Genomic DNA, 27,795 nt, shown 5'->3' on the forward strand with positions numbered 1-27,795 from the left:
TGAATTTCCCTGATGGCTAATGATTTTGAACATTTTTTCATGTGTCTGTTGGCCATTTCTATGTCATCATTAGAAAAGTGTCTGTTCATATCTTCTGCCCATTTTATGATTTATTTCNTTGTTTATTTGTTTCTCGTGTATTGAGTTTGAGAAGTTCTTTGTAGATCTTGGATACCAGTCCTTTATCTGTGGTGTCCTTTGCAAATATATTCTCCCATTCCGTGGGCTGTCTCTTAGTTTTTTTGACTGTTTCCTTGGCTGTGCAGAAGCTCTTTATCCTGATAAAGTCCCATAAGTTCATTTTATCTTTTATTTCTCTTGCCTTTGGCGATGTGTCGTGAAAAAGGTTGCTCTGGCCGATGTCATAGAAGTTGTTGCCTATGTTCTCCTCTAGAATTTTGATGGATTCCTGTCTCACATCGAGGTCTTTCATCCATTTGGAGTTTATTTTTGTGTATGGTGTGAGAGAGCGGTCAATTTCATTTTTTTGCATGTAGCTGTCCAATTTTCCCAGCACCATTTATTGAAGAGACTTTTCTTTTTTTCCACTGGATGTTTTTTCCTGCTTATCAAAGATTAGTTGCCCAAAGAGCCGAGGGTCCATTTCTGAGTTCTCTATTCTGTTCCATTGGCCTATGTGTCTGTTTTTGTGCCAGTACCATGATGCCTTTGTGATCACAGCTTTGTAGTACAGCTCGAAATCTGGCATTGTGATGCCCCCACCTTGTTTTTCCTTTTCAACAGTTCCTTGGTGATTCGGGGCCCTTTCGGTTCCATACAAATTTAAGGACTATTTGTTCCAGTTCTTTGAAAAATGTCCTCGGTATTTTGATCGGGATAGCATTGAAAGTGTAGATTGCTCTGGGTAGTATGGACATTTTAACTATGTTAATTCTTCCAATCCATGAGCATGGAATATTTTTCCATCTTTTTATGTCTTCCTCAATATCTTTCAAAAGTGATCTATAGTTTCTAGGATATAGGTCCTTTACGTCTCTGGTTAAGTTAATTCCAAGGTAACGCATGGTTTTTGGTGTTATTGTAAATGGGATGGATTCCCTAATTTCTCTTTCTTCAGTCTCGTTATTCGTGTATAGAAATGCAACTGATTTCTGGGCATTGATTTTGTATCCTGCCACCTTACTGAATTGTTCTATAACTTCTAATAGTTTGGGAGTGGATTCCTTTGGGTTTTCCATATAGAGTATCATGTCATCTGCAAAGAGAGACAGTTTGACTTCTTCTTTGCCGATTTGGATACCTTTGATCCCTTTTTGTCTTCTGATTGCTGTTGCAAGGACTTCTAGTACTATGTTGAATAATAGTGGCGAGAGTGGGCATCCTTGTCGTGTTCCTGATCTTAAGGGAAAGGCTTCCAGCTTTTCCCCGTTGAGAATAATGTTTGCTGTAGGCTTTTCATAGATGGCTTTTATGATCATGTGAAACNGAATATTTTTCCATCTTTTTATGTCTTCCTCAATATCTTTCAAAAGTGATCTATAGTTTCTAGGATATAGGTCCTTTACGTCTCTGGTTAAGTTAATTCCAAGGTAACGTATGGTTTTTGGTGTTATTGTAAATGGGATGGATTCCCTAATTTCTCTTTCTTCAGTCTCGTTATTCGTGTATAGAAATGCAACTGATTTCTGGGCATTGATTTTGTATCCTGCCACCTTACTGAATTGTTCTATAACTTCTAATAGTTTGGGAGTGGATTCCTTTGGGTTTTCCATATAGAGTATCATGTCATCTGCAAAGAGAGACAGTTTGACTTCTTCTTTGCCGATTTGGATACCTTTGATCCCTTTTTGTCTTCTGATTGCTGTTGCAAGGACTTCTAGTACTATGTTGAATAATAGTGGCGAGAGTGGGCATCCTTGTCGTGTTCCTGATCTTAAGGGAAAGGCTTCCAGCTTTTCCCCATTGAGAATAATGCTTGCAGTAGGCTTTTCATAGATGGCTTTTATGAGATTGAGAAATGTACCCTCTATTCCTACACTCTGAAGGGTTTTAATCAGGAAAGGATGCTGTATTTTGTCAAATGCTTTTTCTGCATCAATTGAGAGGATCATATGGTTCTTGAGTCTTTTCTTGTTGATATGATGTATCACATTGATTGATTTGCGAGTGTTGAACCATGCTTGCATCCCAGGTATGAATCCCACTTGGTCATGATGGATAATCCTTTTAATGTACAGTTGGATTCTATTAGCCAGTATCTTGTTGAGGATTTTGGCGTCCATATTCATTGGGGAAATCGGTCTATAATTCTCCTTTTTGTTGGGGTCTTTGCCTGGTTTGGGANCTTTTTGAGGGGGTCTTTGCCTGGTTTGGGGATCAAGGTAATATTAGCCTCATAGAATGAGTTTGGTAGCTTTCCTTCTGTTTCTATTTTTTGAAATAGCTTTAGGAGAATAGGTATTATTTCTTCTTTGAATGTTTGGTAGAATTCCCCAGGAAAACCGTCTGGGCCTGGAGTTTTATTATTTGGAAGGTTGTTTATCACTGACTCAATCTCTTCATAATTAATTGGCCTGTTTAAAAAATCAGTTTCTTCCTGTTTCAGTCTTGGTACTTTATGGATTTCCACNCAGATTGTTTAGTTTATTGGCATAAAGCTGTTGATAAACGTTTCTAATAATCCTTCCAATTTCATTGGTGTTGGTTGTGACCTCTCGTTTTTCATTCATGATTTTATTAATTTGGGTCCTTTCTCTATTCTTTTGGATAAGTCTTGCCAGAGGTCTGTCGATTTTATTAATTCTCTCGAAGAACCAGCTTCTACTCCTGTTGATCTGCCCTACTGTACTTCTGGTTTCTAATTCATTGATTTCTGCTCTCATCTTGGTCAACTGCTTCCTCGTGGATGGATTAGGCCTATCCCTCTGTTGCTGTTCCAGCTTCTTGAGGTGAGAATATAGAAACTGCATTTTAGATTTTTCTATTCTTTTGAGTGAGGCTTGGATGGCTATGTATTTCCCCCTTAGGACTGCCTTTGCAGTATCCCATAGGTTTTGGACCGTTGTGTATTCATTCTCGTTGGTCTNTTGGTCTCCATAAATTGTTTAAATTGATTTTTGATTTCTTGGTTTATCAAGTCATTCCTGAGCAGGATGGTTCTTAGTCTTCAAGTGTCTGAGTTTCTTCCAGGTTTTTCCTTGTGGTTGAGTTCCAATTTCAGAGCGTTGTGGTCTGAGAATATGCAGGGAATAATTTCAGTCTTTTGGTATCAGTTGAGACCTGTTTTGTGTCCCAGAACATGGTCTAATCTTGAGAATGTTCCATGGACATTAGAGTAGAATGAGTATTGTTTGGTTCTGGGTGTAGTGTTCTATATATATCTATGAGGTCCAACTCGTCGAGTATGGCATTCAAAGCCTTTGATTCTTTGCTTAGTTTTTGCCAGGGTGTTCTGTCTATTTCTGATAGTGGGGTGTTGAGGTCCCCTACTATTACTGTGTTCTTATCTATATGTCTCTTTATTTTGGTTAAGAGTTGGCTTGTGTATCTTGCTGCTCCCCTGTTGGGGGCATATATATTAATAATTGTCATATCCACTTGTTGAATACTTCCTTTAAGAATAATATAGTGCCCTTCTGTGTCTCTAACTATAGTCTTTAGTTTAAAATCCAGTCTATCTGATATAAGAATTGCTACAACANTTGAGGTCCCCTACTATTACTGTGTTCTTATCTATATGTCTCTTTATTTTGGTTAAGAGTTGGCTTGTGTATCTTGCTGCTCCCCTGTTGGGGGCATATATATTAATAATTGTCATATCCACTTGTTGAATACTTCCTTTAAGAATAATATAGTGCCCTTCTGTATCTCTCTCTATGGCCTCTAGTTTAAAATCCAGTCTATCTGATATGAGAATTGCTACTCCAGCTTTCTTTTGAGGTCCAATTGGCATGAAAGATGGCATTCCATCCCTTTACTTTCAGTCTGAATGTATCTTTGGGTTCAAAATGAGTCTGTTTAGACAGCAAATGGATGGGTCATGTCTTTTTATCCAATCAGAAGCCCCGTGGTGTTTTATGGGAGCATTTAGGCCATTTACATTGGGACTGATTTTTGACAGATATGATTTTAATGATGCCATTTCTCTTTAAAGTCTTTGTATCGGTTGTGACTTGCTGCTCTGTATCACTCTTGGGGCCTTTTTACCTTTATAGAGCCCCCCTTAATATCTCCTGTAGGGCTGGTTTCGTGGTTACGAAATTGGTTAATGATTGGCGATTTTGGAACGTCTTTATTTCTCCATCAATTCTGAATGACAGCTTTGCTGGATAAAGGATCCTTGGCTGCATGTTTTTCTCTGAAAGAGCTTTAAAAATGCCCCCCCAAGCCTTTCTCTCATTCCAGGTCTCTGTAGACAGGTCTGACGTAATCCTGATACCTTTGCCTTGGTACGTGAGAAATTTCTTTGCCCTGGCCGCTTTCAATACTGTATCCTTGGATCTAATATTTGCGAATTGCACTATGACATGCCGTGGCGTAGGTTTGTCCGTTGAGCTTGGGAGGGGTCCTCTCTGCCTCTTGGACACGAATGTTTGTTTCCCTTGCTAGATTAGGGAAGTTTTCAGCTACAATTTGTTCAAATATCTCTTCTAGACCTCTGTTTTTCTCCACCCCCTCAGGGATGCCGATATTTCTGACATTGGATCATTTCATTGAGTCAGTAATCTCCCATAACCTACAGTCTTGAGATTGGGTTTTTTTTTTAAAGATTTTATCTATTTATTTGACAGAGATAGAGACAGCCAGAGAGAGACGGAACACAAGCAGGGGGAGTGGGAGAGGAAGAAGCAGGCTCATAGCAGAGGAGCCTGATGTGGGGCTCGATCCCATAATGCCCTGAGCCGAAGGCAGACGCCCAACCGTTGTGCCACCCAGGCCCCCCGAGATTGGATTTTTTTTATCCAAGTTTCTATTCTAACTTTCTCTTCTACTAACCCTTCCTCCAATTCGCCGATACGTTCTTCTGCCTCATTCTCCCTGGCCGTCAGAGCATCTAGTTTTGACTGCATTTGGTTCATAGAATTTTTAATTTCTGCCAGATTCGCTCTCATTTCCGCCCTTAGAGATTCTATATTCTCATTAACATTTTCGTTAATACTTTTTTCAAGTCTACACATCATCTTGACCATTGTTACTCTGAATTCCATTTCTGATAATTTGGTTACATCCATATCCATTAGTTCTGTGGCAGAGGCCACNCCATGAGTTCTCTGGCAGAGGCCACAGACTCATTGTCTTTTTTTTGCTGGGGGGGACTTCTCCTTCTCATCATTCTGATGAGGAGAGGTTGCGGGGTTGTCCAGAGCCCCAATTATTGACCAGGACCCTGGCCATGCGCCCTTGTTTTTTAGGGATCTTAGAGATGTGCGCTTCTTGCTTTTTCAGCCTGTCTTCTGGGGGAGGGGCCTGCCATGCCGATACTCAGGCAACCCAGTTTGGGTAGAGTCTCCGTGTCCCCTGCGAGGGATGATGGGGGTGGGCACACGGTGCGCTGGTATTTCCAGGCTTTTGTTCTCTGGCGGCTTTCCCTGGCGGTTTGCTGTGCCTCTTCTGAGAGTCAGAGCAGCGGCGGCCGAATCTTAGACTCTGTCTCAGAACAGAGGGATCGCAGTCTGCTCTCCACTGAGCTCCTCTGGCCACTCTAACTCTGCTTCTGTTAGTGCTGCTAAACCTTACAGCATCCAGGGATGTGCGCCCCACACCCGGCATCCCAGCCCTCACTTCCAGGGCCGGTGCGTTCTGTCCTTTGTGTTTCTAACACCGCCAGCCACCCCGCGCGCAGCCCCGGAGCTCCCGGTCTCAGTCTGGTTCCAGTGAGCGCACCGGAGGTCCGTGAAAGTCTGGTGGCACACGCTCCCCGCTCACGGTCCCAGTCTGCTCTCGCGGGTGCCGGTCCGCCTCTTTCCTTCTTTCTAACCACGTTCTTCGTCAGTAGCACCAGAAGCACACCTGCACTTACTCTGTGTTATTACTGGTTGGTTGTCTGGGTAAGGCCCTGGAACTTTGCTCCATTATTTTTTCCTTCTCGATTAGTATGTTCTCAACCATTCTTTCTTTTCCCAAATCTTTCTCATTAAATCTATAAATATGCAAAAATCATTCCTATGCAAAATGTTTTCCTTACCTCTACTACTTTCTCCTCCCCTTTCTCTCAGAACCAGCCTTTTCGACAAGGTGGTTTGTATTTAGTGGATCCTCTGCCTTCCCAGGCCCGAACTCTGTAAAACTTTGCACCCCGGCTCCTGTTTCTACTGCTCTGCCAAAACTATTCTCTACAGTCAGGAAGAGTCACCAGATCCACATCTTTTCTCATTTTGCGTCTCTCACGCACTTGGCTTTTCTGCATTATTCAGTACTAATATGATGATATCCTTTTTCTTGAAATTCTCTCTTCTCATTGGCCTCTGTGGTCCTGTACTTGTTTGCTTCATTCTCTTTCTTCTGTAACTGTTCCTTCTCTGGCTTCTCTCTCTTCTCTAACCTTTTAGTGTTTTTCAACGTCTTTGTTTGACACTCAGCCTGCTGCCTCAGTCTACCAGAATGCTACCAAAAAAAAAAATATTCCTATTGTCCCTTTGAGTAAGTATATAATGCTTTACAGTGTTTACCATGGTACCCAACCTGGATCTACTTCCAGTACTTCTACCTGTTTGACCTTAGGCAAGTTACTAAATTTCCTTGTGCCTCAGTTTCCCCATCCAAACACCGGATCTTATGTACGTATAACATAAAACTGTGATGTGCTATGGAGAATGTTTGGCAAACAGAAGCATTTAATACTAGCAGTATATTATTAGTTTCAATTACTTTTAAAATTACTATTGTTACTAATAAAACATTAGAACCCACAGAGTTTGTGGTTCTCTAGTATCTTCTAGCCTAGATGTGCATGGCTTTTTCTGATCAGATATGCAGTTCTTAGAACAGGAATCCACAACTCTAACACCACTATACCTGTTTAGGGAGAGCCATCCCATTGTGTGCACCTACGTACCTGGTGTCTGCATAATCAAAGCCAGTGACCCTGAGCTACATACCCTTCCCCCCTTTCTCCCTCTACCTTGAAACTTCTATCAGGAAGGTAAGGCTTTAGCAGTCTCTTGTAACTAACATCATTGGCAGATTCCAACTTTTGAAAAGCGAAAATGGAGGGTTTTGTGACCGAAGTGGATTGGAAAAAAAGAATTGGTTCTGTTAACGTGTATGGAAGAGAGAAATCTCGACATCCATACCTTAGTGTGCATTTCCTTGTTGGAATTTCCTGCTTGAGTTCCTCTTGCTTTTGTCAGAGCAGATGAACCTTTCGAGTTTTCTGTCGTTCTATGAGCCACCTGCAAGGAGTGTAGTTCTGTTCAGTACTTTGAAGCCCCCTCCAGGGCTGTGCTCAACACTGCTTCCTGTTCACAGATGCCCTGGACCTGAATGCTGAGGAGAAAGCAGTTCTTATAGCCAGCACCAAATCCCCCATCTCCTTCCTCAGCAAACTTGGACAGACCATCTCTCGGAAGCGTTCTCCCAAGGTAAATGGAAGAGGTTTTTGACCTGCTACAAACCTAAAGGCGGGGTATGGTGACTAGGATGATGCAGTCTCCCTCCTCTCTTGGTATAGGATAAAAAGGAAAAGGACTTGGATGGTGCTGGAAAGAGGAGAAAGACTAGTCAGTCGGAAGAGGTAAGAATTACCTGGGATTTGCTAGGATGGTCATACTGAATTGCCCTTTTTGGCTGAAATAAATTTCCAAATTGGTATTGCTAGATCTTTTCATATTCATTTTTATGAGAGTTTTTGTGGGCAGCTGCTTTTTCAGTGGGCTGTTGACTTCATTCAGGGTTTTGGAGAGCATCTAAAGGTGCACACACATGTGCACTAGTGCTTCCCCCTCTCTTTAGAATTTTACTTTTGGCGAGGGGTGGTGGCTTTCCTGACATAGGACGGCACCAGCCCAAGTCCGAGTACCTCTTTATACTGCCCTATGCACCAAAGTCTTGCTGACTGCATCTTGGCATTAGAACCTTGAGGAGAGCTGTTAAGCTTAACCTGAAGTAAAAACAGCAGCTGCCATTCCAGGCAGTGACTGTACTCCCTTCTTTGAGGGAAGAACATTAGTGGGGGGTTTCTCTAACCAAAGCTGGTTCCTGGGTGTCGATGTTTGTCAGGAGGACGCGCCCCGGGGTTACAGAGGAGGAAGGCCCACACTGGTGAGCACTCTGACAGACAGGCGGATGGATGTGGCCCTTGGCAATCAGAACAAAGTGAAGTACATGGCAACCCAGCTGCTGGCCAAATTTGAAGAGAATGCACCCCCACAGTCCACTGGCATGAGGAGACAGGTAAACCTCACTTCATATCTCACCCATCCACGCTTGGTCTGGCCATATAGGAAGGAGGGATCTTCCCAGTCAAGTGAAGTGGGATGGGGTGTGTCTTAGCTGAGCATTCATGCGCCCAAGACTGTGTCTGGTTTTCTCCTTGTCTGACTGTGGCAGAGAAAAGCATTTTAGAAGCTCCTCCTATGCTTTCAGCACTGCTTTCTCCTCACCATTCATGTCTGAGGTGTCTATGGCAAAAATTCAGAAGAGAGATTTAAAGTTTTATATATATCTATACATATTTATATCCTCACATATGTGCATGCAGACATATTTGAATTACAAAAGAGGTAGATGCTTATTGAGGAAAATGCTGGAGACAATAATAAAGGTAATCAAGACACTTCTAATTCTGTTAACATTTTGTTGTATTTCGTTCTAGTCTGTTTTCAGTGCATTTTTGTTTTCATAGTTGAGGTCATTTGGAATATACACTTTCTGTTCTGCTTTGTTCACGTCACTTTGGGCATATTCTCATGTTGTTCCAGACCCTACAAGCATCTTCCAGTATGTGTGTACCATGCTTTTCTTAACTCTTCCTCTAGTGTTGGATGTTTTTGTTGTTGCTTATCTTTCATGATGAAGTACAGAGATAATAAATGTTCTTGTGATAAATCTTCTTTGTGTGTTGTGGATGGTTTTCATAGGCTATCCTTGAACTAGGTCAGGAGTTAAGAACATTTTAAAGAGTTGTCATGGATACTAACTTGAGAGTGCTAGACAGAAGCATTTGACTTGAGATGTCTTTGTTAGGTCTTGTCTCTCCTCTTGCTTATCTGAAAGTCACTAAGACTTCTTATAAGAGGAGGTGCTGGGATTTGGAGATTAACACAAGAAGTGTCTTATGAAACTTCCTAATGACCCGAGAGAACATCCAAAGGAAAGGGAGACCATCTTTTTATTCTTTTACTCTCTTCCTTGAACTTTTCCATACATATAAGCCAGTGTTCTAAGGGCTAGGGGTAAGGCGGGGTACTGACTTTGCTTGGGGTCTGGCCATAATTAACTTCTTACATTTAGCCTTTGGTTGTTAATTTTTATACTCCAGTCATATGTATTGTGGCTCATAGAGAGGAATAAGGATATTCGTTGGTAGATATCTGAGGTTGCCTGGCTGCTCTGGCAGCTGAGGGATCTGCCCCATCCCCGGAGGTCTGGAATGCTCTCCATGCGAGGAAGTTTACCCCTAAGAGAAGTTTGTGTTCCTCATTTTGAGTAGAATGATTAGTTTTCTAAACCAGAATTAGTAGTTTAGGTTCAGAGCATTGAGCTAGGGAAGAGGAAAGTGAAAATTACAGCTTCTGATTTCATTTTTTCCTTTTGCATTTGCTTTTGGTTTGTGGGGTGGGGTATTTTGTTTCCTTTGTAAATGTACCTTTCTAAGAATTAATTCTGTGTCTGCCCCCACTCCCGGCTCATAGATGTGTGTCTGTCCACCATGAGTATCTTTTTTGTGTCTTCCCCTACTTTAATGTATTTTATTTTGTTTTGTCTCCATGTCCTGTCCCCCACCCATACTTGGCCTGTGTGTCACAGCCGACACAAGAGCGTGGGGTCAGCCAGCCGTCCTGCTGCCTACCTGAGCAGGGTCGCCCTGCTCCCACTCCCCAGTGGAAACAGGTAAAGGAGCTGCCCAGGGACCAGAATGGGTGCTGATTCCGTGGGCCTTGGCACCCTACTCATCCCTCTGAGCCAGTCAGGGCTATAGCCGACACTTTAGAATCCCAACTCCCAGGGAGAGGAAGCTTCTGCACTCATTTGAGTGCAGCTCTGGGGAAAAGTTTAACAGACAGTACTGATAGTATTGCATGATTTGTTTAACTCCTTGGGATTTGAGTAATCAGTTGAAAGAGTAGGTGGTTAATTTGGTGTGGAAACTAGCTGAAGCTCTGTGGGAAGTTGTTCCAGGTACCTTAGCTTCTCCAGTTTTACCACCATAACCTTTGCCCCAAGTTGGCTTTTTGCTTACATGTGTCCTTGTAACTAGTGGAGGGAGAATCCTGAGTTCAGCAAGGCTGAGAATTGGAGCAGTGGAGCCTTTCGTGTTAAATAGGAAAATGTTAGCCAAGAAATATTGAACTATGATTTTTATTTGTTTCAGACCCTCGACAAAGATGATAATGGGCATTTTCTTGGTGTTTTGTCTCCATTTAAAATACTCCTTGAAATTTTTCAATAAAGTTTTTACAGGATCTCCTAGAAAGCTGGTTCTAAGCAGTATTGGATAGGAAAGAAAGAAGGGGGTGGAGGGATGGCATCTGGTTGATAATAGGAAATCCATCAGAAGGATTGGGGCCTCTAACTGTATTTTCTCCCAAGTCACAGTTGAGCAAGTTCCTGCTCTAGTGAGTGCAGCCTGGATACTCAGTCTTGTGGTTTGGTATCATCTAGGACTAAGATCCTGAGAGGTCAGGCGAGCTGACCCTCGATCTCTTCTTGTGCTATAGAGTGCCAGCTATTGCTGGGAGGTGCTAGGGAGTGGCAAGTGGATTTTATTTGAATTACATGCAGGGCAAAAGTTTCCTTTCTAATCTCTTCTAAATAATATGCTACATTAAAGGCAGGGCCCATGAGGCTGAGCTGGAACCCAGGGAGCAATGTCCAAACTCACAACAGAAGCCAAGCTGCTTCTTTCTCTGTGTTTGGAGGAGGTCTTCTGGAAAACAAACAAATAAAACTCATTGGAAAATGCATTTTATTTTCTTACCCTTTGCCTTGAAGTCTAGGTGGAGTGTATGATTTGAAAGGTAATTTTTGGTCGAGGATCTGCTAAAGGAGAAATGAACTCTAAACTAGATTCCCCCAAATTCTAGATTCTGACAGTATTCGTCAAGGTCACCTGAGATAGGAGCAATGGGGAAGGGAAGTCAGTTGTAATACATGTCGTGCATGAACAGATTACTTTAAATGGCACGTGCCCAGAGCAGCTTTGGGTTGGCTTGCTGGGAAGTCGCAAGGGTAGTAAGTGTGACCCGAGGAGCCTGGCTCAGCCAAGCCTCTGTCCTGGTGAAGACTGGCGCATCAGCTCATCACCTGATGGAGCTGTGCCGAAGGGGTATCAGGAGTTTGGTGTCTGTGGGCCTGCTTGTGTTTCCTATTTATGAAGCATCTGATAGCCTCTGACCTTGCGTGGGGTGCTACATGGACACATAACAGCTAGATTCATCTGAGTAATTTATGATCACAGTCAATGAAGTGGAATATTGCTAGGCTCTACAGGCAGCAGTCAAACCTGGGTTCTGTGGAGTGGGCACCAGAGATTACAGTTGGAAAGAGTATCTGGGTAGATCTTGGTAAGAGAAAAACCATGAACAATGAAAATCCTATTAGATTGTTGCTGTATAGAGTTGCGAATTGTAAATTTACTTGGCCATGAAAGAACTGTAAGTCACAGTTACACGTAATTTTTCCTCAACACTAAATCAGGGATGGTATCATGAGTCTTGGCCCTGTAAACTTGTCTCCTGAGAGAACAGGAACATTCTGGTGCTCCAGAAACATGGGAACAGAGGAACTCTGGTGGTGCACTGCAGTGGCCCTCTGCTGCTGACTCACCCTGACCGTGGCCTTCTTTCGCTCCCTGTAGGAATCAGGGGCTTCCCAGCAGTACCTTACTGTGACTCACTTCTTGTTTTTCTTGAAGAAGTTTGGATGGAGGCAGGAGGGTGTGGCAAGGAATGCCATCAATGGTGGCTGAGTTGGCGCAAGGATCAGTTTTAACTTAGGTCGTGGTATGGAAGAGGGAAAATGAATAACAACTGTGCTTGCCAGTGTCTTCTCTTTTTTACCTTCCTGTGTAAACGCTTTGGCTTTTCCCTTCCCACCCTTCTGCCTTTTGATCTCAGAAATGCAGCCAGCAGACAAACTCTGCACATTAACCAGCATTGGTTTGGAAGTAAATTGTCATGAAAGGTTGGAACAAACAGTGGGGCCATTTCCCCTGGCCTCACATCCTCCACAGCTTTTTCTCCCTCCCAGGCTTTCCCTGTGTGCTGCCCAACATGGTCATTCTGAGTGTGAGGAAATGGAGGGTTCCCTGTGGCCTAGAAATAAGTAATTGTTTCTTAAGTACCGAAGAGCTCTCTAAATCACAGGTTCACAGGAAAGGAATACGATGGTGAGGGGGCAAAACAGGGAAATAATCCATGGATATATACAGTGTGCGGTAGTGACAGATGTTCTTATATTCTGTTTCCTGCATCTTCTTGTATTTCCCTGGTGGTTTTCCAGAACCTTTTAAGTGAGCTCGAGGGGCTGAGGAGAGGGAAGAGGGAAGCCATGGGAGGGTGTTGTCTTGGGCGGGCCCTCAGGGAGAGTGCCGCTTTGCTGCTGGTGGGTATACAGGTGACTAAGCCCTTGGGAGGAGGTCTCCACCCTCCCCTCGTGATGGTTGGCCTGTGTGCCCTTTGTCTCCACCTACATCCGAGTTCATTTCTTCTATCCTCACTTCCCTGATAAAACCAACAAAGAATATATCCTTGATCCCTGGCATTTAGAAAGTGTTACACTGTGAGCTCTGCCCTCAAGACCAGCTGCAGAGATTACCCATGTGGTCTGCACTTACCAGACAGCGCCAGTATGGCCAGGAGGCCAGCCGCCCACTAACAAGCCATCCTCCCTGACCATACAGCCATTGCAGTGGAGAATGGAGAGGCACGGGAGGGATGGCTTTGGCGAATGCTCTTAATCCTTCCAGAACCACCCTAAATGCGGCCCCTGTTTCACCAATGTTCTCTCTGTTTGTGTCCATTGGTGTAAAAGCGACGGGAAAAGGAGCGTTCTCGGACCTGCCCCAAAAAAGTGATCACACTCTCCCCTCCCCCTACTTCACCTCCCTGTGGGGCGTCTGGCAGCCAGCAGGTGATTTTCTCTGCATGCACCATGGTTCTCCTCTCTGTCTTCCTGCCTGCTTGCCTGCCTGCCTGTGTAGGTGGCTAGGGTAGAAGCCAAATCAGGATTCCCTCTTTTCAGAGCTAACAATTAAAAAACATTAAGACCATTTGTAGCAGAAGCAACCTTATTGCTACAAATAAACAATTCCCAATCAGACCCCAGAATAGCACATAATACATTCAAACCCTGGCTAGTTTAATCTAGTCCCACATCATAAGAAAACAACTATGCAAGCACAGACTAGAACTATATTTGTCACAGATGCAAGGTCCAAAAGCCCTTGAGAGCAACACATTTTTATATAACCTCATTTAAAGCAGCCATTTTTGTCTTGCTACCCAAGGAGATATAATTTATAAGATGGGCTTTTGGAAACCTTTTATAGGACCTCACTTTATGAGTTTGGTTCCTTCTGATTTTGAGAGCCCTGCTTCTTGCTTATCCAACTTGTGCCAGCAAACACCTGCCCTTCGTATCTACCCCACTCACACTCCAGGCAGATAGTTTGAAAAATGCTTTATAGAGCATTTAACCACAGACATGATTAAAGAGGACAATAAGCATACTTATACAAAGTATATTTATAGAATATAATTGATCTTTGTAGGATATCCCTATAAAATAAAATACTAATTTTAAAGGCAGGAACTATGGAAAGACATTTTCTCAACTAAGGTGGCCTATTTAAAAGGTGACCCCTAGGAATGTGTCTGATTGTTAAAGACCCACACTGTGTTCCTGGGTCTAAGAACTGAGCCACTGTAGGTTTAGTGATTACACTATGCCTTGTCTGTACATAAGAACTAACACTTAGATCCAGGTGGTATTCTTAGTTCTTGCTGTGTTATCTCAACCAATTCTCACAATAACCCTACAAGGCAGGTACTATCATTGCCTCCATTTTACAGATGAGGAGACAGGCATAGGGTAGGGAGGCCAAGTCCTTGGTACAAGTTCACACAGTAGGTAATGGAGCCAGTTGAATCTGGGTGGTGTGACTTGAGCCCAAGCTCTGGCCTCATCCTCCTGTGGAGACAATATGCTCATAGGCCACATTATAGGCTTTGGATTAGTTTTTCCACCAGGACACGGCCATAAGCTGAACCCTCAGCAATAATCCAAAGAGTGATAAGAGTAGCCTTCCTTTCCCCACGTGATTGCTGACAGTGGTTTCCTTAGGTCTGTGGAGGCAGCCATATGCCTGTCTTCAGGATTTCCATCCTTGTCACGTACATATTCCTGTCTGTTGACTGAAAATGCTTCCAGTCATTGTCCACATCTCCCTTTAACAAATAATGCTTTGGTCTCGTGTTCCTGTTCAGGGACCATTCCCCAGAGTTTCCTCTGGACTGTTGTAATGGCCATTTGTTCAGCCAGTTTCCATCTCCCCACCTTTCCTTTCTAATATCTTGTTGTGGAAAGCTTCACCCTCCTAACCGGCCTCTCCCATTAAGCCTTCCATTTAATGCCTCTGATCTTGTGCCACTGTGTGAAAGAAATATGTTTGTTTCACTTTGGTACTAACTATAGTTCTTTATATATGTGGCTGACCTCACTGGAGGCCAGATGGACAGAGTGCTGGACAGAGAGTTGTCCTAGGGTCATGGGATTTGATATAGACGGGATTGTGGCTACCTGGGGTGGGGATCTGTAAGGGGTAGGGGATATGTGTTGAAATGAATTCTGAATTTCTGGCAGTGTCACTTAGTAGGTCCACAGAGAACGTTTGAATGGAGCTTAAGTTTCTACTTTGTTGCCAACAGACGTACAGGGATCTTGATGCTGACAGCCGTGGCAAGCAGAGTTCCCACCATGAGAGGGTAAAAGAGCATGAACCGTGGCATGGGATGCTGAGGGCCAAACAGATGGGGCACGCTGTGGTGGAGGGGCAGAGGGAAGGTGGGGTTGGTCCCTGCTCCCCTTGCTTTGTGCACACTCTTGTCACCCAGCCAAGAGCAAGAATTCTTGTTGCTAACTGCGTTGACCCATGTAAATAGCCCTCACAGAAGAGCATCATTCTGCCCAGGATTCAGATCAGTAAGCAGGTGGCATTTGCTTCTATCTTTTGACATACAGGGGTCTAGAGGTAGAAATACTGAGAGAGCCAGAGCTCTTACTGCTATGGGGATTTTGCAAGTCTGAAGAAGATGGAGGGGAAGGAAGGCGGTGACAAAATGGGGGTGCATAATGAAAAGATTTAGCTACTCTTTTCTGAAAAACTGAAGGGGGAATTACTTTTTTTTTTGGTAATAATACTTTTTTATTATATTATGTTAGTCACCATACAGTACATCCCTGGTTTCTGATGTAAAGTTCGATGATTCATTAGTTGCGTATAACACCCAGTGCACCATGCAATACGTGCCCTCCTTACTACCCATCACCAGCCTATCCCATTCCCCCACCCACCTCCTCTCTGAAGCCCTCAGTTTATTTCTCAGAGTCCATAGTCTCTCATGCTTCATTCCCCTGAAGGGGGAATTACTGATTACACCTGGCCATCATATTTTTTTTTTTAAAGATTTTATTTATCTATTCGACAGAGATAGAGACAGCCAGCGAGAGAGGGAACACAAGCAGGGGGAGTGGGAGAGGAAGAAGCAGGCTCATAGCGGAGGAGCCTGATGTGGGGCTCGATCCCATAATGCCGGGATCACGCCCTGAGCCGAAGGCAGACGCCTAACTGCTGTGCCACCCAGGCACCCCTGGCCATCATATTTTTTGACAAATAGCAGAGATGCCCATTTTTAAAAAGCCTGCTTATTTAATGCAACTTTTTGGGTGGTTATTGTTACCTTAAACCCAGTCCCTGAGTGGGTATAGCTCTGCAGTAAGAGTGAAGAATCATTTCTTAATTTCACATGGGCCTTTTTCTTTTATTTGTACCTCTCTTTCTGCTTTTGCTCTCTGGCTAAGGAAGTTAGTGCTGTCTCCTTAGGCCCTCTTACCGCATGAGAAGCAGGTGGTCTGTGTGCTGCCAGGATCACACGTGGATCAGTGCTGGGTGAGGGAGAAGAGACCAGGGCAGAGGTGGAAAGGGCAACCCTTTCATCTCTTCACGCACAGCCTTGCTCTGCTTCCTTCCCTTCTGCTGGGGCTGCTTCTTCCCACGAGCCTTGGGTATGCCTAGCTTCTTTCTTTCTTCTTCCCAGGCCGTATTCCTCTCAAAAAGAAAACTGGGCATTTTTGTGGAGAAGGGCAAGCCGTACATTTCAGGGAATGCATATTTAATGAGGTCCTGATGATTTTTCATGAAACAGTGCCTAAGCGAAGAAGAACAGAGGGAAGTATGTTGAGGAAAAGGAGAGATGGGCAGGGAGAAGCTATCAGATGTCTGGGGCTGCAATGCCCAGAAGGAAAGGTAGCATTTTCCCAGTGAGCTGGTTTCTGGATTCTTCACTGCAGGGTTCCTGTCTAGATACCTTTAAGGGTTACTGTTTATGTTCTCTTCCAGGATTTTCTCTCCACTATTCCATAATCTTCCCTGTGCACTCACCTGCTCCCTCAGCTTCCCACCCCCAGTCTTCCCATCAGCTTCACTGCTTTGCCATCTCTGAGGGAGCTGCCTTCTGTCTTGTTTCTCTCTGATGGGTGGTACTCCTCTACAGAGATCCCCCACCTTGGGCCTGTGTTTCTGGGCCTGCCCCGTGTGCTGAGCTGAGGGCCAGTGAGCTAGCTGAGCATCTGGAGCAGGGCTGGTTGCATTCCACGTTGCCACCCATTAAAGCTATGAAGTTAGTGGGGGCGCCGAACTGGGGGTGCAGTGGATCTGCTTGGAGCTAGAGGTCTCTTACCATGACAGCACCTTGTCCCTCTGCCCTGCAAGTACTTCACCCCGAGCCTGGTAGGAAACTAAGCAGTCACGACTTGCCAGAGCTCTCAGCCCCCTTCTCCCTCCCTGGGGCCTGGATGGTTCCTGGCTGCATGGACCACGACGGATCCCGGCTTACTTCTGTTACACATGCCGCATGCAGTCTGCAGAGGACTTGGGGTGTTCTCTCCTGCTCCTTGCTGGGATGTGGCTGGCTCCTTGACAGGCAGAGTTTCTCTGAGCACTGGCCACCACCTTCCTGGCCTTTATGGAGAAGGGGTCAGTCTCGCTGTAGATCTGCTATCTTGCTCACTGTTTGTAAGGTGGTAGAACCGTCTCCTGCCCGGGAGGAGTCCCAGCCCAAGCCAGTGGGGGGCTCTGCGGAGCATAAAGAGTGGGTGGGCAGCTCGCCACCTCTGCCCGCTGCCCCTCCTGGCTCGCAGCGTTTCCACTTGGGGTGGATTGAGTAAAACCGCCAAACGAGAGAAGACACGGCTTTCAGAGGAGGCTCACAACAACAGTGACCATGCTCCAGAGCGAGCTTCACTGTCAGCGTGAGGCAAGGGTGAGCTAAAGGCAAAATGGAAGCCTTGAATGAGCCATTCATGCTTTCGGGAACTAAGAATATTTCTTTACTTCACTTCTTATTTAGATAAAGGTCTTAAACTCCCAAATTCCCTATATTCAGTTCAGTGTGTAACTTTTTATTTAACGTTTCCTTTGATTTCTTTTTTTCTCCATCTTATATTTTGTAGCCAGAGCCTGAACCTTCTCGTCGTTTTTTTGTTGACCAGTGGGAGCTTTCTCTTAGTCTCCGCTCCTCCAACCGCCCCGCCTCTCCCTCCTCTGACTCCCTCCGACAGGTAGCACAGCCTGGAGAGTGGCAAAGCTCCTTCCTCTTCAGCCTCTCCCCAGTTTACCTACACAAATGTTATGTGGCCCAGCGAGGTTGCAGAGCTTGTGACTTTGGCCTGTCTCCTGTGGGAATCCACATGTGTGTGTGTCTGTCTGTCTGTCTGTTTTGCATGTGAGGTCTGTAGGCTTACACCAAAGTTACAGAGGCTGCTAGCTTTTATTGCATCAAATTCTGACAAATAAACCCACTTTTATTGTATTTCAACTCTATCAAATAATAATAAATGTTTTTCAGCCATTAGCTTTTTAAATTCCACATGTCTTCATATTAATATGTATTACAAAATATGAACCACAGTGTAATTAAATCTCCTAAGTGGAGTGGTGATTATGCAGTATTCTGGGTGCCTCTTGAATTGTAATCATTTGAAGAATGAGCCCTGCAATTTCCTACAATGGAACTGATCCAGCTATAGAGTAGTTTAGAGAGCGATTGGCAGGTCTTTTTGCCCTTTCTATGTTTCCTATTCTCAAGCAGTCTATGCGGTACTTGTGCAGAAGCATATGCCTGTGTGGTGGCAAAAGTGTAAGTCCAACAATTGCTACATTTAGACTGTTTCTTAAGAGTGGGGAGAAGGAAACCATCTGCTTTTCATGCCAGAAAAAATAGAACTTGAGTCTCCACCTCTCTCGGGGCGGATGCTTGTCACTATTACCACATCGCTGAGAACTTGGTGTGACCAATGCCTTTGCACGTGGGCAGCCCTGGGCTGTATTTGCTGAGGATGCTGGTTCCTGGTGGGAGGGAAGGGTTCTGGCTGGGCAGTGAAGACCCAGGGCTTGCTCGGGATCCCAGCCTCATGTGTGACATCTGGCCTATGCTCTCACTTTCTGCAGAATGAAGTGCAATTTTCTGCACCCTCAGTGTCGGCTGTTAAACGATCTGCTCCCCTCTGCCTGGTGCCAATGTGTTCCAGGTGTAAGCTTCCCTGATATCTCTAAGCTAAAGAAGGTTTAGATCTTAGAGTCACTTGTTTTTCTTGACTATTAATGCAACTTTTTGGGTGGTTATTGTTACCTTAAACCCAGTCCCTGAGTGGGTATAGCTCTGCAGTAAGAGTGAAGAGTGAAGAGTGTTAGCTGTGGAGTTAATGAGCAAGTGGCACCAATCCTTGGAAATCTCCTTATTTTAAATTGAAAAATAGAATTGACTCCTCAGTTCCAGCGGAACCTTGGAGAATTGTTCGCTCATTTGTGCTTCTGTTATTCTCGTAGAGTTCACATGGAGTTAGTTTTCCCCCAGAGCAATTCTCTTGTTTGTCCTTGCCCAGCCCAGGGCATGCTGTTGCCCAGGCCAGCGATTCTCTTACACATGGCTTTGTGTGTTGTGCATTGAAACCACTTTCTAACTGGGTTGTGGACATCCCCAAGACGACTGCCCTGGTGTGTTTCTCAGTCAGAATGAGAGTCAGGACTCCTCAAACTAGGCAGACAGCTGTCCTGTTGCACAGTTTACGAGAGGAGTGTTGCACACACGGGGTGTCCTTACCATCTCCACGTAGAAGGGTGACTGTCTCTAAAGGACGGCCAGCAAGGCTTTGACCTCATTCCTTGGGAACAGGCTCAAAGCTAGGCTGCCTAGCAGGAAGGCTTACAATTGAAATTTGGTAGTTTCTTGTTATTTCTTCCACTTTGCTAGAAAGAGGATTGAATTGGTTGGATTTTTTTTCTCTTTTTTCAACCTATGAAAAAATAATCCCTCCTGGACTAAAAACGCATTCTGATTTCCCAAGACTATACTGAGCTACTTGTCTGCATGGCTGCAGGTGTTAGCCTCCTGCAGCCGTGTTTAAGAAGTCCAGCCCAGTCTAGAAGGTTTTAGCCTTAGTGCCTGGATAGAACACATAAATATCAACAGGGAGAATAGGCCGAGAAGGATTCTTCCAGATAAAACTCAGGAATATTTGATGCATATGACAGGGGTTATGAGCAAAGCGTTAATAGGAGGAAGCTGAGCATCACTAGTATTACTAGGCAGTTGGCATATTTTACCCAAGTAAAGAGTCAGTCAGCCTTGCGAGAGTGAGCTTGGTTTCTTTGTAAATGAGGAAATAACTTCCCAGGCCCTCCCCAGACCCAACTTGAAACAGGCTGTCCATCTGGACATCTGCTGTCTTGGTAGGAGTTGTTCCTCTTGAATTCTAAATGGAGTTTGAGTTTGAGTTTGAGTCACTAGGATATGGGCCCTTCTTATTCTGTTCTATATTTGTATCCATCCTGTCTTCCCACCTCCCTGAACTATATATTCTGAAACGACATGAAGGACTAAGTTCTCCCTTACTGAATTTAATTATTCCTGCAGCCATTATTCTTACCAGTGCTGGTACATTTGTGTGGACAACGACACCCGTTTTTCTTACCACCAAGTTTCCCTGCTTGTGGGCACTGTGTTGGCATGGTTTGCTGCTGCACCTTGTATTCATTTTATACCTTCCAAAGATTTTTTTCCCTGTCTTCTTAATTTATTTATTTTTTTTCCTTCTCATTTCCCTTCATTCTGGTCACTTTATAATCTCCAACCAATAGAAGTATATAAAGATGTACACGGGCGGAGTGAGCTCATTGGCTGAGCAGATAGCCAATCAGCTTCAAAGGAAAGAACAGCCCAAAACCCTTCTAGACAAGAAGGAACTGGTAAGAGATGTGTTAAGGGCACTGTCTATCTAGATATAGCACAGCTGTGGTAAATAAACCCGGTTAATTCTAAGTAGTTTAGTACATTATGTAGCCAATATATGCCATGAGGTAATTTTTTTTTTAGGTTGTCTAAATTTTGTAACTAAATTTCTAGGACTGAATGGTTGTTTAGAATGTTGTGTGGAAAACGTACTTAGTATCTCTAAAAGTGATTGCTCTAGAGTCCAGGGAACCCATATCCACGTAGAACCATGTGAACACTGAAGAGGTATTTTTATGCTGCCTTCAAAACAGAATTCTGCTGAAATAATTTGGTTTGATTGTTGTGAAATTCTGTAAAACCAACTGCGGTTTCCTCTCGACTGTTGATTAACATCAATTCAGAACCCAGCTCCTGCTGCTTGCTGCATAGAAGGCACATTTGACAGTCACTGCACTAGTGCCGCTGTTTTTTGGGAGAGCCAAGAGCAAAGTGAGCCATCTTAGTCTGTCTCAGAGCAAATTCGCTTAGTGAGGGTTAGTTTCACATATGGCGAGGGTTGTACACCTCTTGGAGGTGGGCCTGAGAATCGTTGTCCTGACATGCCTCCCACTGCCCCCCCCATTACAGGGCTCAATAAAAAAGGAGTTCCCACAGAACTTGGGAGGCAGCGACACATGCTATTTCTGCCGGAAGCGGGTCTACGTGATGGAAAGGCTGAGTGCTGAGGGCAAGTTCTTCCATCGGAGCTGCTTCAAATGCGAGTACTGCGCCACCACCCTGCGCCTGTCGGCCTACGCCTATGACATAGAGGACGGTAAGCCTGTTTGCACTTGAGGCCATACTTAGAAACTGGGCCTAGGGACACTCTTTTCCATGTGAGCTGATCTTAGGGCCTCTTACTGCATTCTTATATATACATTTTTTCTGCCTCGCCTAAACCCTTCCCATCCATCTTGCTCTACTCTTTGTTTTTTTCTCTGAGACTCTTTCTTATAAATATTTCCCTAAAGTCACCAGGCTGTAGCATAGCATTACTTAGCAATGATGGTAATGAGAATGGCATGTGTTTACCCAAATCACTTCCCTGGCTTCACAGATACTTGTTTCTTACCTCAGGGTGGGATCTTAAAATAAAAGGGACACAAAGAGGATGAGGCTTTTTTTGTCCTTACTTTAGAGAAGGGGAAATCACAGATCTGTAGAAGTACTATCTCTTGCCACAGATCAATGACAGCAGATTAAAACTAGATCTCATGCCGCCTGGGTCCTCAGACTTTGCTTCTGGAGGATGACCAAATTATGCCCATCTCTCTCTAGCATCGGCATCTCTCTGATGAATTGAGAGCTTGTTGCACAGGATCTAAATCTAATTTACTGCAGCAGCGTTCAAGCCCTGGCCTTTCATGGCATGTATTGTTTTTATAACAAAAAGGCCTTAATGGAGCAGAAGGTGGGGAATTATACAAATAGATGACAAAGCCTGATAGACACAGGCAGGCTGGCATGCCTGCCATTTGAAAACTCTTTAAGAGTAATCGAAAAGGTCACCAAAAAGGTTGATGATTACTATACTTATTCCTGTGGAGTGCTGAAGGAACTTCATGAGAGGCAGTCTTACTGATTCAAAAGTAATGAAAAGACCTAGATTAATAGGCGTCCTCACAGAGGTGGCATTATGTGACCTCTTTTTGGATTCCCAGAACCAATTCCAATGTAGGGGTCAGGGGAGTCCCTCACCCCCCTGCCCCACAACACCAAGCAATTCTCTGACACCAACAGGGTGTACAGGAATTCAGCTGAATTCTGACACTGTCTACTCTGCCCAGAAATAGCATCAGATTCCACAGGTTAAGGGCTCAGGCCTAGAAGACTGCTCCTCACTCCCCACTTTAGACACCAGCCACAAGCCCCAGGCTGTTACTTATGCTTCTGACCCACCAGCTACAGATTGGAGGTTCCAACGACCTCTTCCTTAGGTTCTTGTTATTTGCTGGAGTGGCTCACAGAAATCAGGAAGACAGTTAGGTTTACCAGTTTACTAAAGAATATGATAAAAGATACAAATCAGGGGCGCCTGAGTGGCGCAGTCGTTAAGCATCTGCCTTCGGCTCAGGGCGTGATCCCGGCGTTCTGGGATCGAGCCCCACATCAGGCTCCTCTTTTGGGAGCCTGCTTCTTCCTATCCCACTCCCCCTGGTTGTATTCCCTCTCTCGCTGGTTGTCTCTCTCTCTCTCAAATGAATAAATAAAATCTTTAATAAAAAAAAAAAGATACAAATCAACAGCCGCACGAAGAGATACATAGGACAAGATCTGGAGAAAGGGCATAGAGCTTCCATAGGGCACCTCCCCAGGGACACTGCTCTCCCTGCAACTCGACATGTTCACCAACCCGGAAATTCTCCAAACCCCATCCTCTTGGGTTTTTATGGAGGCTTTTGTTGCAGTCATGTTTGACTAAGTCATTGGCCATTATTTGATTCAATCTCCAGCCCTCTTCCCTGGAGAGTTGGGGGGTACCCTGAAATGGGGTACCCTCTAATCCCATGGTTCGTCCTCTTGGCAACCAGCCCCTGCCCTTGGGTGGGGTCTAAAAGTAACCTTAATTATTACAACAAAAGACACCTTTATCTAGGGAATTCCAGGGGTTTGGAGCTGACTTAGAAACTGTGGACCTAGACCAAATGTATATGAGAAATATATTTGGTTTTCTGATATATATGTCTTATAAATCACAATATTGTACATCCATTACTACGTTGGTAGGTAATTTTTAACTGAGGAGACAGTAAGATGATGTCACGTAGGAGAGGGACACCATGTGATTAGGAAATAGTCACATCAGTCATCCAGGTTCTGCTAATAATGGATAAATAGGTAGCCCTGTCAGAATAGCAACAAAGGAGCCAAAGTGATGAACTGAGAAAAGCTAACTCTTTCCATGATGGTACCTGCCTTTTGTAATTTTAATAAAAAGCACCACCCTGTGAGGGAAGAGTTAAGACAGTTGTCTAGATAACAAAAGTGTATTTTTAGGTATCAGATTTTCTCTTGCACCATTCCCACACACCTGCTCTTTCGGTAATGCCTTTGATCCCCAAGGATAGGGGTTGGCATATGGAGCCTACCCAGTGTCTTTTAACTGTCCTTGATGCTTGGGTTATTTTAGTTAGCCTTCTACTGAAGTCTGTCTGGAAAGAAGATCCTTCAAGTTCCAGCCAATAGATCCCCAAGTATTTTTGCCCATAGATTGTGTACTCATCTTTGCCACATTCTCTTGAGGATACAGATGAAATGTAACATGTTACTCAAGGAGCTTACATTCTGATGGGCATGATAAGACAAGGGCACATGGAGCAACAACAGATGATGAAGAGTGTATAATTAAGGGCTAAGAGACAAAATATAGATTCTAACTTTGCAGAAGTTCAAAGGAGGAAGAAATCAGTGAAGCTCCCCCGTTTTTAGGAATGACTGAACTGACCTTAAGCTAGCTTGCAAGAGAGAAGTATAAAATGTCTCAGTGGAGGAGGAGATGGCATACCAGGCAAGAGAAAGGCAGGAGCTCAAATGAGAATGTCCATGACATTGGGAGCAGACGAGGCAGGCCAAGCTTGTTGAGCGCATTGTTGTTGACCCTGGGACAGGGAGGACAGCGGATCTAAACCAGCTCCCCAAATTCTAACCCAAATGAACCTTTCATCAACTCAGCCCCTCCACAAAGGACAGGTGAACTAGAGAAAAGAATGGAATTTTAGGAATCCTGAAGTTTTAGTCTGTTATTTATCCACATTACTGTGTGACTCAGAAATCTAACTGAAGGGACTCAGATAAGAAAAAGACAGGGAAGTCATAGGTCGTTTGTAGGAGAAAAGAAGTAACTCAGGCACTGTGGTAGGCCTTCTAACACATATCATGTCCTTCTGTCCTCACAACAGCCCTATACAGTAACTAGTTTTATTATTGCAATTTTACAAATCAGGAAAGCAAATTCAGAGAAGTCGTAAGTTCCTTGTTCAAGTTCACACAAAACTAGTAAGTGCTGCTTTGTATTAAATGACCTCTGGGATCCCTTCCAGGTCAGACATTCTGGGATTAGTGACTCTGGGCCCGTGTCAGCTCCACACTGGCAAATTGAGAATCTTACTCTTCAGAGAAATATCCATGTTTTACCCTTGTCCCTAATTAGTCTTCCCTTCAGCTCTTTTAAAAGGATGTCGTCTGCCCTAACTAAGCTCCTCTTTCTCTCGCCAAATACTAGCTTATTTTCAACTGCCAACTCGTAAGACAAGGACTCTAAATCAGACAGTATGTCAAGTCTTTCCCTGTCATCTGAAGGAGAGAAAACCCACTACCTGCTAAGGTGGCTGTGAAGGGCCTCCATCAGTAGAGACAAGCCTGAAACAGTCCACTGCGCTCTGTCTCTTCAAGTACTACCCTGACCACCCTCTACATCTTCCACCGGGACTGCTGGTCTCCCTGCCTCCACCATTGCCCCCTACAGTCTGCTTCCTCAAAGCAACAGAGGGATCTTAAAAGATGTAAATCAGATCTTTCCAGCCTCCTGCTTTGTACTCTTACTGTCTGCTGCAGTACAAATAGAATCCGCTCAGGCTGAGAGCTTCGCTTGTCTACCCTGGCCTACATTTCCTCTCTGCTGCCAGCTGTCCCCTAGCTAGCTGTACGCCTGCCACACTGGTTTCTTTCCATTTCATAAACCTGATTAGGCTCTGCTACCTTAGGACTTTGCACTAGCTGTCTCCTCTCCTGGAATGCACTTCCCCTTGATCTTTACAGAGTGGGCTTCTTGTCATTCACAGCTTCGTTTACATAGCCCCTCCTCAGAGAGGCATTTGCAGACCTCCCGATCTGTGGTACTCAGCACTACCTGATACTTATTCACACATTGTCTGCTCTATCCAAGCAGAAGCTAGTCTGTCTTCTCGACTGGAGCATTCTCAGTGTTTAGATTAGTACCTGTCCTATGACAGCATTCAGTGAGCTGTTGAATGAATGAGTCATGACCCATTATGCCTTAAGCTTGCCCTTCAGTCATTTGTTTCCCTTCAGTTTCTTTTTCCAGTCACTCCCGTATTTAATTAAGATTTAATTTATTTGGACCGTCTAAAATCAGTGGCTTGACAGAATCAACCATAATTTGTGGTTAGTTTATAACATTAGTGTGGCTGTATGCACTCACTCAGACAGGCATCATAATGTAGTGACTAAAGGTATAGACTTTGGAGCCAAGCTGCCTAGGTTCAATCCTCTGTGAGATTTACAGAGTAGGGGACACTTTGGGCAGGTTGCTTAACCCCTCTGTGCCGCACCTGGAGAAAGGTGGAGAGTAACAATATCTACCTTATTGAGTTCTGAGGACTAAATGAGCTGGTAGGTGTTATAATAGTTATGATAGTATCTGGCACGTGGTAAATATTAGATAAACGTTAGCTCTTTTTGTTATTACTCTAAGAAGCAAAAAGTACCATCAAGTTGAGCTTGGGAAGGGGTTTGAGGAGATACATGAACTGAGTACCTGCAACACATAACGTGACCTCTCATTTACTTATCTCACCCTATGAGTAGTAGCTTCATATTCCTCATGAAGAAACACGTTTCAAAACGCTAAATAGTTCACATGGCTATTGAGTGGTTGAGACGGTATTTAAACTGAGATCTGACTTCAGTGCTCATGTTCCTTCCATCACATTATACTGCATTTTTAGAGAAAACAATTTTCTGGACTTTTCTTGAAAATTACCTTTTGGTTAGGTTTGGGACTTGTTTTGAAACCTAAGCCTCTTTTCTTTATTAATTTAGGATACTATAGCAGAATTCAATGAGGACTCCCTGGAGTTTAGCCTATTGAGTTGTATTTTAAAACCTAGGATTCTACTTTAGTAGAAAAAAGCAAACTAATGCAGGAAAAAAATAGAAGAAAGGAATGAAAGTAGCTATAACTGTAGTTTTCTGATACTATAATAAACAAGACTTGGTAATAAATAATAGAAACCCAAGTCAGATTAAAGTTGAAGCATTAGATTTATATCTTCCTTGTAGATAGCATTCTCAGAGAAAGGCTGCCTCTTCTGTCTCACCATCCCTGAGCATCCCCCAGAATGGCTCTGGTTAGCCTGACTTAGCCACAGGCTGTATCCCGGAGTGGGCTGGAAGGAAAGGGGATAGTCTGACCTATATGGGTCATATGTTTATTCCTGTGGTGGATAATGTTAGGCCACACGGTTGATGGCCCATCAGGATCACATGGAGGAGGAAGGAGCATTCTTTAAAGAGTAAGATACAAAACAGACAAAAAAGTAGTATGTGATCTGACCACTAATAAATTTTGTCTTGCCCTAATTACATTTTATCTTAGCCAAAATTCACAAAAGTGAGGGGCGGCCTGGGGCTCAGTCAGTTAAGCATCTGCCTTAGGCTTAGGTCACGATCCCAGCGTCCTGGGATCGCGGCTGGCGTCAGGCTCCCTGCTCAGTGGGGAGCCTTCTCCCTCTGCTGCTCCCCTTGCTTGTGCGCTCTCTAATAAATAAATAAAATCTTTTTTAAAAAATTCACAAAAATGAAATGGTTTATTACAGATTGTAAAAAGAGATTATATCTAAGCTGAAAAAAACAACCCATGATTCAACTCCCCTCATAGAGAAATCAGCAGTGAGATTGATGGTCCTTTGGCTATCATTGTTTTCCTGACAGTAGATGTAATGTCTCTGAGTTCTGGTTAAGTGCCAATAGCTAGTGGGAAATTCTGTTTCAGAAAAATATGCCATGTATATGACTATTATTTGAAATTATGAAATCCATAGACTATATTTTTCTAAAAGATTTAGTCAGTGTTGGGAGGCAGGTACAGGTAAAAGAAGACAGAAGTCAGGGGCACCTGGGTGGCTCAGTCGTTAAGCGTCTGCCTTCGGCTCAGGGCGTGATCCTGGAGTTCTGGGATCGAGCCCCACATCAGGCTCTTCCGCAGGGAGCCTGCTTCTTTCTCTCCCACTCCTCCTGCTTGTGTTCCCTCTCTCACTGGCTGTCTCTCTCTCTGTCAAATGAATAAATAAAATCTTAAAAAAAAAATTAAAAAAAAAAATACAGAAGTCAGTCACTTTGAAGGAAAAGAGGAAGGATGTAGTAATCAGAGCACCATCTCTGAAAA

General features: G+C 44.0%; 1 protein-coding gene across 13 annotated transcripts in view; it reads left to right on the forward strand.

Annotated features, from left to right (window-relative positions):
- MICAL3 (microtubule associated monooxygenase, calponin and LIM domain containing 3) overlaps window positions 1–27,795 on the forward strand; it is a 276,533-nt gene that overhangs the window by 173,742 nt on the left and 74,996 nt on the right. For 3 of the 13 annotated variants that reach the window (XM_034646041.1, XM_034646042.1, XM_034646043.1), the window contains 9 exons: window positions 7,429–7,541; window positions 7,631–7,693; window positions 8,179–8,352; window positions 9,928–10,011; window positions 13,153–13,251; window positions 15,048–15,104; window positions 17,851–17,958; window positions 20,537–20,644; window positions 21,258–21,444. In XM_034646041.1, coding sequence (XP_034501932.1) covers window positions 7,429–7,541; window positions 7,631–7,693; window positions 8,179–8,352; window positions 9,928–10,011; window positions 13,153–13,251; window positions 15,048–15,104; window positions 17,851–17,958; window positions 20,537–20,644; window positions 21,258–21,444 — 993 coding nt within the window. The remainder of the gene's footprint in view (window positions 1–7,428; window positions 7,542–7,630; window positions 7,694–8,178; window positions 8,353–9,927; window positions 10,012–13,152; window positions 13,252–15,047; window positions 15,105–17,850; window positions 17,959–20,536; window positions 20,645–21,257; window positions 21,445–27,795) is intronic. The other 10 variants (XM_034646051.1, XM_034646052.1, XM_034646053.1 and 7 more) reach the window with 8 other exon arrangements.

This window comes from Ailuropoda melanoleuca, chromosome 16 (genome assembly GCF_002007445.2).
Source record: "Ailuropoda melanoleuca isolate Jingjing chromosome 16, ASM200744v2, whole genome shotgun sequence".
Taxonomy (NCBI): domain Eukaryota; kingdom Metazoa; phylum Chordata; class Mammalia; order Carnivora; family Ursidae; genus Ailuropoda; species Ailuropoda melanoleuca.